Raw genomic sequence first — 12,400 nt, 5'->3', positions numbered from 1 at the left:
GACCGGGCCGGAAGTCAAAATAGGCCAAACCAGAAGTGCAACAAACAACAACGTTTTAAGCCAACAACAGGTAACAGTTAGGGTTTGGCATGGAAAACACTTGGTTAGGATTAAAAAAAAAACTGTGTATTGGTTTATGACGGACAGGAATTGAACCCTGGCTTATCCTGTGTTTTAGGAGCCTACCACCACCATAACCTGTGTTATACTACAGCACATGCTTCACTTTTATAAACGGATTATTTTAGGGAAGGATCTTGTATTTTAGTATTTATGTCAAAACATTAGATTAAAGTGCTATAATTTTTTGGGGTGTTAATTTGCTGAAAATCCACTCACAGGCAAGAACATACATAAATAAAAAGGCTTCCACTTCCCAGAGGATGATTGCGAACAAATCAAGTTGCAGAGGCAGCACATTTTATTCAGGGAAGCTGATTAATCTCCTGTGTTTCATTAACATGCACCTTGAGCTCCCCAAGGCATAAGACATTGCGTTGCTTTTTGGCTCTGTGATGGCAAAGGGACTGTCCTACCAGATTGTAGTACAAAAACACCTTTGATGTCAGTTTTTTGTTGTGATGACACACAGGAGGATCGTCTACTTTCATTGGCTCCAAAAGGGAGTGTCTTAAGTTAGCTGAGTGCACCTGCAGAGGAGAGCACAAGAAGCACAAAGTACCAGTGGGGTGAATATACTGGTGCACAACATGTCGGTGGCATGCTGGAGTATGAAAACTGAATTATATTCACCTGACACATTAAAATGAAGATGGGACATGCTTTAAGACATTACATCAGCTGTTGAAACTTCATAGACAAGGTTGTTGAGACAATGGCTGTGATGAACGACCACATGGAGGAATATGAAGACACGACGCTTGTGGGGATGGGACTTCGTGTCTCTGTGTCACCTGTGCAAACAACCTTTTACATCCTCCTGGTGATGCTGGGCATCCTGGGTAATGCAACCGTTGTTGGGGTGATTGGTAAGAGTGTAATAACGGACCGTGGTGGAGGACGTAACTCGGACATCATTATCATTAACATGGCACTGTCCAGCCTGCTGGTGTCTGTGATGAGGAACACGCTGCTCATCATCTCAGACATAGGACTCGAGGTATGTGGTGTTGGATCAATAGTTGTTATCAGGCGCTACAGCGACATGTATTGTTTTCACCTTGTGTGTCATTATGGGAAAATGTGGTCATGGAGACACCTACCGTAGCGGGCACTACAACAGAGGCAGTTTCACGTATTTTGTCAGGTATGTCTGTCTGCAGCCAGATTTTGACATCAAACATCTCAACCCTCTGGAACAGAAAGAGAAAAGTTAAGTTACATACAGGACTAAATGTTTCAAAACAACCTACTGCATCAGTGAAGTGAGAGCTTTCGCTCCCCTCTCACTGTATACCCTGTTCCCTGAAGGTAGTTGGAACAGAAAAGGAAAAGTTAAGTTACATGCAGGACTAAATGTTTCTTGACAACCTACTGTGTCAGTGAAGAGAGTGTTCCCGCTCCCCTCTCACTGTAGCATTACACATTGTTTCATGCCCTGGTCTCCCAGTTAGCAGAGTGCTTTCGCTCATGCTATCTTGGTGGGATGCTAGCAGGATCATGTGCTCAATGTTGGACACCCAATCTAACCAGGGCTAATTGTTCCGAGCGTAACATTGCCTATGTGGCAGCTTCGGCCGCACACTTAACTTACTGTGTTATAAGGGAGGCTTTCCAGTTCTCTTGGCCTGGCTCATGCTCCTGGGTCATGGTTCTCGGCTGAGGTCCAAGACAACATCACGGGTGCATCATTGGAATGGCATGGGTTCACCTTGCAGCCGGATATACTGTCATCAACTCGTGCTTGCTGATGCTTTCTTCAGGCGTGTTCCGTGCACCACCAGGATAACTGTTATTCCCTTCAATACCTGAGGGACTTGCCATTTACAGTGGCCTATTGATGTGGCAAAGTTTGACCTTGGCCCATGTCAGCGATTGAAACTACCTCTCCTGTCCTAATAATTCCCTGGACAAGGCTGAGGCCACACGTTAGGCGACTCTTGTCCTATTCCTAGGGCACTGATTTTCTACTTTTAGGGGATTATGATGCTGCACCAAGGGGCTGCATCAGCATCTCTCACCTCATGCTTGCCCCACCACCTTCCCTGCAGCAAATGGCATTCACAAGGTCCTCCTTCAGCCTCAGTGATGGCTCATTCACACTCCTGCGTTATGATAAAGTGAACTAAATGAGCTCTTCATTGTCAGCTATTCAACACAGCAGTCAGCATTGGGCAGGGCAGACATTTTTCATGCTTGGGAGAAAGGTTTGCATCCATCAATGATGACCGATGCCCGATCCTCGGTTTCTGGGTTGCTCCACCACAGTCTTCCTTCGTTTTGCCTTGCAAGGCTGTAATTTTCAGATTCAGGGTGCTCCCCAGTCGACTCCCCATGAGTATTTGTTAGATGTGCCTTCACTACCCTTTCTCACTGCAGTCGCATAAGAATTTTAATCGATGACGAGGAATTGCGTCGTCCTAGGTTAAGGTAGCCCAGGAGAAGGCGCTCATTATGTTTCATATAGCCTGGTTGGGCATGGTTAATTCAGAGAGGAGCTTTCTTGGCCCCTCTTTAGAGCATTACCATAGCTGGTGTGACTCTGAACTCTGTCAGTATGAGGACATGGACCAGTTTCTACATCTTCTTCCCCTTTCCCAATAGGACGGGTTGTTGCAATACGGTCAGTCTCTTCACCTCTTGGCCCAACTGATAGATATCTGTTGTTCCCTTGGGCTTGCTGTCACTGTGCCCCCTGCAGAGAGGGCTGAAGGGCTTTTACTTGGAAGCCATGTGGCCCAATACACTGACACATGAAGCTTGGGGTGTCACAACAGGGCCCTCTCTCCTTTGACCAAGGTTGAGAGAGTTTGTATATATGGACTACGTCCCATTAAACAAATGGACTCCAGCTTGTGCATGGTTTTGGAGTATTCTCTATGCTTCTCCAACATGATTTTAACCTCTGCTTTTACTAATGCCTCCCAGAGTGCTTAATTCGGGCCAGAGACTTCATCTGGTGGCCCCCTTGTGGCCTGACGGGACTTGGTTTTCACTGGTGCATAGATTCTACTGTGGGATACCCTAGGGGCCTCTCTGACAGGACAGGCCTCGTGTCTCAGCTCAGGGGTTGGTTCTGCCATCCCACTCTTGCTGCCTTCTGCTATAAGGGTTGAGCTGCTCGAGTTCCCGACTCACCACCCAGAGATTGTGTAGATTCTGCCAAAAATGATTTTTTTGAATGCCAGAACCCCTGCAGTATTAAAACTGTCAGACGTCTCTGTTACAAACTGTCAACCAGTTAGAAATGAACAAGTGCATTGTTCAGTACCTACCATCCTTGGGTTCCTGCAATCGGGGAGGGTCTTCCTCCACCCTGACAGAAGAAGATGTCTGTGACTGCTATTTTCATTGCAGCATGTTAGGGCTGGCAATGACACACTAGGGAACCACAGGCTGGTGTCCGAGGGAGGCATGGGTATCTGACCTAACCTTAGTGTCAGATACCCTTGCCTCCCTCGGAACCCTGGGCACAGGCAGAAATTAGATGGTTGTCGGCCACAACTGCATAACTTCAGCTAACTTGTTGTGTGCTACGTGCCTCGTCTGTGGATTGATTCATGGATGGCTCAGCTGGCATAATGTGGCCAAATAACTGTTGGTTATGCCCAGTCTGGGCCCTTGCAACTTGTCTGTTACAATGATCCTTAGAAGGGCTGTGTTTTTTCAGAACAGCGCCCTGTACCCCTGGTCATTCCTGTGGGCCGCATGGAGAATGATCATTTTTTACCGTAAGGGGTAGGGTTCCACCCTTCCAGGAATCTCTCCAACATTTTTGGGAACTCTGAGGGGAGAGTCCCTGGAGTACAGGAGCCACGGGCCTCATGGTGTTGCCAAGCATATTCTATATATATATATATAACAGAGTGAAGGTTGCCACTCCCCATCCATTGGGCATGGTTCATTGACTGGGTTCCTCTGCCTCCTCTTTATGAGGTCGGACTCAGGATTCCTTGTGACTCTGTTGGTATGAGTCATCCAGTGTGAGGCACTGCCTCTGGCGGTCAGTAAGGATGAAATAGAACGAAAGTTACGAATGTAACTACGGTTCTATGAATCCTGGATGACCGCCAGAATTCCAGGTCACTCAGAATCTCGTGAACCGCAAGAAGATTCTATAAGAAATGATCTTGTGGATGACACCGGGACTTATACCTAACCAGGGGTCATCCAAGATCACATGTGACTTGGTTGATATTAATGCTCGACCTGCGCAAGATATCCAGTGTGAAGCATTGCCTCTGGCGGTCATCCAGGATTCATAGAACCATAGTTGCATTCGTCATTTTCCGCTGTCTTCTTTCTCTGTCTGTTGATCCTTCATTGTGAGTCAGTAGTAATTAAATGGACTTGCGGTCAGACACATTAGAGCGAGCCTGACTCAGAAGTTGGAAGCCCCCGATTTCCGATTACAATGAAACGCAGCCTACACTTCAGTGATTAGCTTCACTGGAGCAGACCCACTGCTGCTGACTAATAGAGCGCTGCATTTGAATTTTGCACGCGACTGTCGCCACAGACACTCTGGGCAAGGCAGCAAATAAAGCGCATTCATTAGTCATATGATCAATCGCCATCATCACTCTTTGATAGATAGCAACTTAACAGACAGTTAAATAGATAGTAACGTGTGATTTTGTGGGACATTAGTCAAAAGTTCCAAATTTGTGAATAAGCACCCTTCTCTTTCTTTTACAGCTGTACTCATCCAAAGAGTGGTGTCAGTTCCTCATGGGTATCTGGGTGTGGCTGCGATCCGTCAATGTGTGGTCAACACTCTTCCTCAGTGCGTTCCATCTCCAGACACTGAGGCGTGTGGCTCCTACCATCGGGAGCCTTCACATGTCCCGAGGCCTTCCTAAGACCCTGCTGCTGACTCTGGCCCTCATCTGGCTTCTCAACTTCATTTACTCCATTCCTGCTCACATCTTTTCCACCAGTGGGGACGTGAACAGCACAGAGGTGAGGGCCTGCAGTTGTGGTTTTGCATGTTTCAGCCTATTTTCTCCAAGTTATGTAAACATAACATAACAGCTAGACATTTTGAACACAGTGATAAGAAATGTGCGTGTTTTCAGCCTTCCATTCATTTCTGTACGGGATGAAAATCAACACTCTTGCTTTCATTGTGTGACCCCACAGAGATTCAGTGGACATCAAGTTTGCATTTTTGTTCAAGTTACATTATCATTATGAAATTACATTAGTGTTGAGAGGAGATTTAAAGCAGACTTAGAAAAATAAGCTGCATTATCACACAATAACATAACATTTACAAAATAATAGTGCAGACTTGATAACTAATTAGATAACTGTCTATATGTTTGCATGCTTTTCAGAAAATTGTGCGTACATTGTTACATTATATTAAAGTTAAGAGTTAAAACTTGCAAAAACAAAAACACCACTGCACTTGAACAGTATGTTCTACCAACCTGCAAAAAGTGCTGAATCTGACTATAAAGCAGTGCGTGCGTGCGTGCGTGCGTGCGTGCGTGCGTGCGTGTGTGTTTGCCCTTTGCATATGTCATCAAGCGTTCATCCGATCTACTTCCCATTTGGCAGGTGTATTTCTGGGGATCCAATGATGTGCTCTATGTTGAATGTGATGCAATTTGGCCACGTGGAGGCACTAAAATAATGCCCTTGACATTTTGGCCCATGACTTTTGAACCGTAAACAAGTTTCTGTATTCTGTAGGTACAGATGAATCTACTGTATCCATATATATATATACGGATATATATAGATATACAATTTTGCTATAGCTTGTCCTCAAAGTTTGCTCAAATGGTGTGAGCTTATATTACAAAAATGGCATTTGTGCTGTTGAAAACACACTGGACACGATAAATTTGGTGTCATTTGGCCAATAGATGGCACTCATATAACTATGAAAGGAAGAAGTGTGTGTGTGTGTGTGTGTGTGTGTGTGTGTGTGTGTGTGTGTGTGTGTGTGTGTGTGTGTGTGTGTTGTGTGTGTGTGTGTGTGTGTGTGTGTGTGTGTGTGTGTGTGTGTGTGTGTGTGTGTGTGTGTGTGTGTGTGTGTGTGTGTGTGTGTGTGTGTGTGTGTCTGTGTGTCTGTGTGTGTGTGTGTCTGTGTGTCTGTGTGTGTCTGTGTGTCTGTGTGTGTGTGTGTGTGTGTCTGTGTGTGTGTGTCTGTATGACTGTATAAGAGAACCCAAGGGAGTACAGTTGAGAAGTCGATCCTGAGAATGTCTCCTGGTGTCCAAGTGAACGGGCATGATACAAACCAGCACTGCACTAACACTAACTTAATGTTTTGATAGTTTTCTAATAATACCAAGAGAGTTCAAGCTTTTTGTATCATCAGTCTCTCCTTTGACAATTGGTGTGGAGTGTACTGAAATCATAAGACTATAAATGCCACAGGGTAATAATACACTTCATCTGAAGCGAGGGACCTGCATATAACTTTGGACTCAGTTCAAACACATCTGCAGTAAATATGTGTAAGCGTCAGAAGTCCCTTTTTCTATGGAGAGAATCCAACTCCCTAAATTGCTGACACGCAGTGTCAGTTCAACCATCTTTCCTCCTCTTCCCTCAGACCCTGATGCTGGTGAGCAGCACAACGCGCCCCCTGCTGGGCTGTGTGTGGAACTTTCCCTCCACCTACAGTGGCCTGGCATATGCTACCACATCTATGGTTATCCATGAAGCAATTCCCGTAATACTGATGGCCTTAACCAACCTGGGCTCCCTTTACACACTCTACATCCACGGCAGGATGCGGGGCTCGGCGGGAGACGCACCTGTCATAAAACGGGTGCCTGCTGAGAGACGAGCAGCTAAGGTGAGGAAGAGGAAGGTGGAAAAGAGAGGCTGAGTGGTGGATAGTTACATTCAAATGTTCAATCTGTTCAGACCTGATAATTCATTTAAGGAACAGATGCACGATTGTTTTTACATTTTTATTGGAATTAAGGTGAATATATCTCATCAGTTTCACTTCCCTCATTCTTTGCATTGTGTGTTTCTTCAGGTGATTCTTGCTCTCATAATGCTCTTCATTGCATCCTGGGGAACCAGCATTATCTCTGTCAACTATTTCAACTACAACCGAGGCTCTTCTGCAGAGTTTCTTCTGGTCATTGCTCGTTTTGCCAACATTATCTTTATCGCCATGTCCCCGGCTGTTCTGGCAGTAGGCCACCGGCGACTGCGTGCTTTCCTAAAGTCTACACTCTCACACTGATGAGGCCTCCTCTTTTGAATGTTACTTTGAGAGGGTTTTTTTGAAAGTTAAGGTTCATAGTTATAGTATGTATTAGATGTGTGGTCAGAGTTGGACTGATGGACCTGAATAAAAAGGTAAAGTGCTAATTAAGGTTACAAGGATTTGTACTAGAGGTGACCCAATCAATTCAATATGTAGACAGAGCAGATGATAAATGAGATAAAAAATTAAACAAATATCCACCAAAACCACTTCGTTTCGATGATATTGCAATATGTTTACATTAGCTATCCTGTCTAAACCTGAATCTAACATGTTGCTATATAAGTTCAATGTAGGATGAATTTGCTGTTTGTTATCATCTGATAAGCGGTGTTATTGGATTCCTTAAAGCTTATAAAAAAGGGCAATCAACAACAGTTTTTAATTACCATGATGGTTTCTGACTGAGCATGTGACCTTACCTTCTAACACAATACAAAAGTGTTTACTATAATAATTAAACAGAAAAGGACAGCTTTTGATAAATGTACGTTATTGGACCTCAAAGAAAGCTTTTGATGATCACTTGCAGTTTGTTTTCTCTAAATTTTATTTGGGAGTTTTTCTTTGGCGTAGACTGGACTGGGTTTAAGCCCGTGGGAATTTTTAACAGGCTTGTAAACCCTGTTGAGACATTGTACGTGATATGGGCTTAAACTCAAAGGATTATTAAAAAAAAAAAACAGCTCAGCTTAATGTAAACAAATGATGGAAGCAACAAAAATGCAATGATACATTGGACTGGATAAAATAGAATCAACAATAAAAAATAACTTTAAAAAAATCACCTGCTTGATTGTACTTTATTTTTGACTTAGACAACAACATACTGCACGTGTCTCAGTTTGACTTGCACTTAATGGAATATCTCAAAATAATGCTTATTTGGGTATACCTTCTAGTATTTTTTCAGTACATAAGTATAATCGCAGTCACACTTCACTATAACATCACTTGTTTGCTTTAACTTTCTCTTTTATGACCTCCCTCTCCTTTTGAACAATAAAAACAGCTTGTTTTCCCTTCTTTCCTTCAGTCTTTGAGGATTTATCCCCCTCTTCAGTGTCCTCCCTGTGACATTTCATAACTTTAGACCACATCAGGATCATACTCATGATTCTCTTTCTCAGCTTGCCATGTCCCAGGGCAACCACCATGGGACTGAATCCTACAAACAGCGAAGCAGAGAAGTGAGCCACAGTCAGCAGCCCTTCGGCGTGGTGTCCCCCGTCATGGTTGTAGTACGTCACCGCGGCGACCTGTAGCACCCAGCAGACCACGAAGAGAGACACCAGCGACATGATCACGTGAGCTGCTTTGCGTTCAGTGGACACGTGTGTGTTCAGCTCCCCATGAGTTCCTCCCGACTCTCCCCCTGAGGTAACAGCTCGGATGTGTTTCGCCAGTGCGTGAAGTGTGGCCAGGTTGGTGCAAACCATCAGCACCAGTGGCAGCACCTCATTTAGCGCCAGCGAGGAGGAGGCGAAGGCTGAGCCCTGCTGGATGGAGGGGAACTCCCAGACGCAGCCCAGGAGAGGCCTAGTGGTGCAGCTGATCACCATCAGCTCCACAGTGGCGTTACCGTGAACATGAGTGCTATACACTAGAGCTGGGATTGAGAAGGCCAGATTTGCCCCCCACACCAGCCCCAGAACGACCCAGACCCGACGCCTTTCCTTCTGCAGCGCGAGAGGTCCAAAGTTCACGTGCTGTCGCCTCAGGGTGGTGCAGTGGAAGACACTGAGCGCGAGAGTCACCCAGCAGCCCACGGCTCTCCACCACACCCAAAGCAGCATGAAGACTCGACACCAGCCCGGAGACAGAGACACGTCCAAGCCCAGGTCAGACACAAATATGGGCACCGTGCGGAAAAGTGAGGTCAGCAGATTGGCCAATGACAGGTGCACCAAGATAGTGTCAGAGGGGGGGAGTCTCCGAGACGGACTCTCAACGGCTGACTGAAACACCTGTGAACGTAAGCAAGACAGACTGAGAACAACTCAAAACATTCAGCTCAACCAACACGAAAAACATCTCTGTATTATCTCACCACATGGATGACCAAGATGTTTCCCAGGATGCCAGTAAAAACCAAGAGCCCAAACAAAAAAGCCTCTACAGTGAGGACCTCTGACATGGCATCATCTTCTGCATGGCAGCATGTTTTGTTTTTTTTGTGACGTGTGTGTGCAAGAGTGAAACATCAAGGCTTCACCGCCGCCACCACTGCTGCTGCTGCTGCTGCTGAGGGTCCTTGTGGTGTTTTATAGATGCACACACAGACAAACAGGTTCATCTTTGCTGACCAGGCTCAAGGTCAATTTAACATGATGATGCTTTGAGTGTACGTGTAGAAGCAGATCTTTTCCACGTTTTCTTTCCGCACCACCAACCAAATGCAAAGCCAACAGATCGCTGGTTTTTGTTGCGTTCATAACAGCCTGTTCCCATTAAATTATTCATACTAAATCATCACTTACCCTGGGAATGTACATTGTGAAGGAGCAGCAATCTGCTTATTTATTTTTCAGCAGTAACTCTTAATGTTCAGTAGTTTAGCCAAATAACAATAGCTAGTATCAGACCAACTGCAGATTACACAGATTTAACCAATTACCCCGTGTGACCTTCGAGGGACAGGTGGAGACCAGTCATTTCCACTGACGTAGAATTTTTCTCCAATTAGTCATTTATTTATATGTGTTAATTATCTCCCTTGGTACTATTTGTTTACTCAGTTGCCAAGTTTCTCTCTCGGCACAAAGCAATTATTGCTTTGAATAATCTCACATAAGCACTGTTTAATTAAATGTACTGTGGAGAACAATGAGGCGTATTGATCATGCTTTTTTCCATTGTGTTTGAGATTAAACTTGTTTTTTTATTCCTACTGATCATTATAGGTGCTATTTGTGGATGACTATTTTATACGGAGAACATATGACTATAACCTCGTTAGCAGAGATTAACCTGCAGCTGGGCCCTTTTTTTTCTCAAGACCTCTCTAACATGCTACATGTCAGAATGATGTTACTGGGTTGGTGTAAAGGGGGAGGATAAAATAAAAGCAATCTGCGTACTATGTACTGTAATCTGATACACTATCCCTACAGCGATTCCTGCCTTTGTGAGTATGATCACTTTTGTTGGTGCTGTGTATAGCAGGAATATGCATTTAACCCCAACACTCTTTTATATAAGCATCATAGCTTCTAAAGATAAGTTTAACCCAGGAAAAATCATCAGCAACAACATTCTGTCATGCAATTATGCAATTAAGGAATGCCCCTGTTGTGAAACTTTGAGAATAAATGGTTTATTTTTTTATGTTGTCTATTTCTACCATTATCACAAACACACATAATATACAGTTTATATGTGTTAATACAGCTTCAATCATCAGATGAAACATCAATGGCAAAAGGTTTTCATTGTGTTTTTTGAATTTGAACTGGATTTAAAAGCAACACAACCTGAGAAAGGGGAGAAAAACCAAAAAAAAACTCTATAGAGCCACTACAGGCTTGCTCAAAGAAATAAAGCACCAAGATGATAAACTAAACCACCACTGCCAAGCGGCTGGTCAGTGAGTTAGTTTAGTCTAAGTCGACTGAGATATGTTTAGTCCTCTTTTATGCTTTTTTTCTTGCTGAATGACTAATTCAAATATGTAAAAAGATAAAGAAATGTGTGAGCACATTCTCAGTAAACACCAGATTTAAGGAGGTGCTTTTGCAAGATTCTTAATGGAGAAACTCGGTTTAACAGATCTGTCGATTAAATAAACGAATCGATAAGTTCACAAAAAGTGTTAGCCGACTAAGAATTTCTTTAATCAAGGACAGAGGTACTGCGATCTGAATCAACACTGATTCTGTTGATTTTTCCATGTTAGCAAAAACAAAATGGGTAAAATTGATCATTAAAAGCTAAACGATGGCCTAAATTGGAGCAACATTATTTAAACACAACCGCTAAATGTTAAAAAATTAGGAAAAGTCTGCAGTTTCTTAGGAGAGGTAAATCATTTAATGCTACTTTTACTTCTACTCCACTACATTTTGGAAGTCAATATTCTACTTTTTGCTCCATTACATTTATCTGACAACATTAGTTAATAGTTTCTCCCATGTGTTTGTTTTTAGTGTGTTATTGTTGTTTACGATTCAGATTATTAATGCAAAAGATAAATTGACTAATTAAAAGTATTTAAAGTAAATAAATTACCTTTACCATCTTCAACATTAGTGATGTAGGCTATACATCAATGCATCAATACTTATAATAAATAATAATATAATAATCAGTGGTTCTTTGTACCTGACGTACCCCCTCAGTAAATATCAGCTCTCTCAAGTCCCACCACTGGGACCAATGTTAAAATACACTATTCAGCTACGGACAGGAAGGTTTATTCCTCATCAGAAGATTATTTATTGTTGACTGTCTTCAGCCACGCTGTATGAAGGGGTAGCATCAGAACTGACATGTCAGTGTTATAAACCAATCATTTTACGTCTGCGGACCATCTTCCACCACAGTTTAACTCGTTATTCTGCTCTAATTACACGACTGAACTATTTGATCAAACAAACCAAGAGCTGTCGTTGGTTTCCTTCCTTCCAGTTACCTCTCATTCTTAAAACGTGGTTGAGACACTGTAGGTAACCTTTGATTGCAAAGGGGCGGTTAAGTTTTGGTAAATTTTCCAAAAACAAAGATATTACAGGAAATGCTAGGAAAGTTAATTGTATACTACATTTCAAGGTTCGTAAAAGTTTAAGTATTTTCTTAGCATTTAGTAATTAATGTTTCCTTTTTTATTGTGGAGATTCCTCCAAGAACCACCAGAGAGAGCTTGAGTACCACCAGTGTGATAACCTATGTATGAGTCTGAAATGGGCAATTCTGCATTAGAGATATGTTGAGGCTCACTGTTGTACTTTTACCTAACTAGTAGTTTGAATGCAGCTCTTTTACTTGTAACGAGGTCCTTCTATTGCTTTTATTTAAGTAAAACATCCGGGTACTGTCTCC

The 12,400-nt window shown here is 43.2% G+C and overlaps 2 protein-coding genes across 2 annotated transcripts; one reads left to right on the top strand and one right to left on the bottom strand.

Annotated features, from left to right (window-relative positions):
- Positions 1-835: 835 nt before the first annotated feature.
- LOC310965823 (olfactory receptor class A-like protein 4) lies at positions 836-7,339 on the top strand (the record flags this gene model as incomplete). The annotated part of the gene is made up of 4 exons (XM_083939576.1): positions 836-1,120; positions 4,819-5,082; positions 6,692-6,937; positions 7,127-7,339. The coding sequence occupies 4 exons, from the start codon at positions 836-838 to the stop codon at positions 7,337-7,339; spliced, it is 1,008 nt and encodes a 335-aa protein (XP_083795702.1).
- A 974-nt stretch (positions 7,340-8,313) lies between these two features.
- Positions 8,314-9,500, bottom strand: ora4 (olfactory receptor class A related 4; the record flags this gene model as incomplete). The annotated part of the gene is made up of 2 exons (XM_083939342.1): positions 8,314-9,330; positions 9,414-9,500. The coding sequence occupies 2 exons, from the start codon at positions 9,498-9,500 to the stop codon at positions 8,314-8,316; spliced, it is 1,104 nt and encodes a 367-aa protein (XP_083795468.1).
- Between the last annotated feature and the right edge of the window lie 2,900 nt (positions 9,501-12,400).

This window comes from Echiichthys vipera, assembly GCF_963691815.1.
Source record: "Echiichthys vipera genome assembly, chromosome: X".
Classification (NCBI taxonomy): domain Eukaryota; kingdom Metazoa; phylum Chordata; class Actinopteri; order Perciformes; family Trachinidae; genus Echiichthys; species Echiichthys vipera.
The sequence above is the reverse complement of the archived record's forward strand: the minus strand, read 5'-3'. Positions and strand labels throughout refer to the sequence as shown.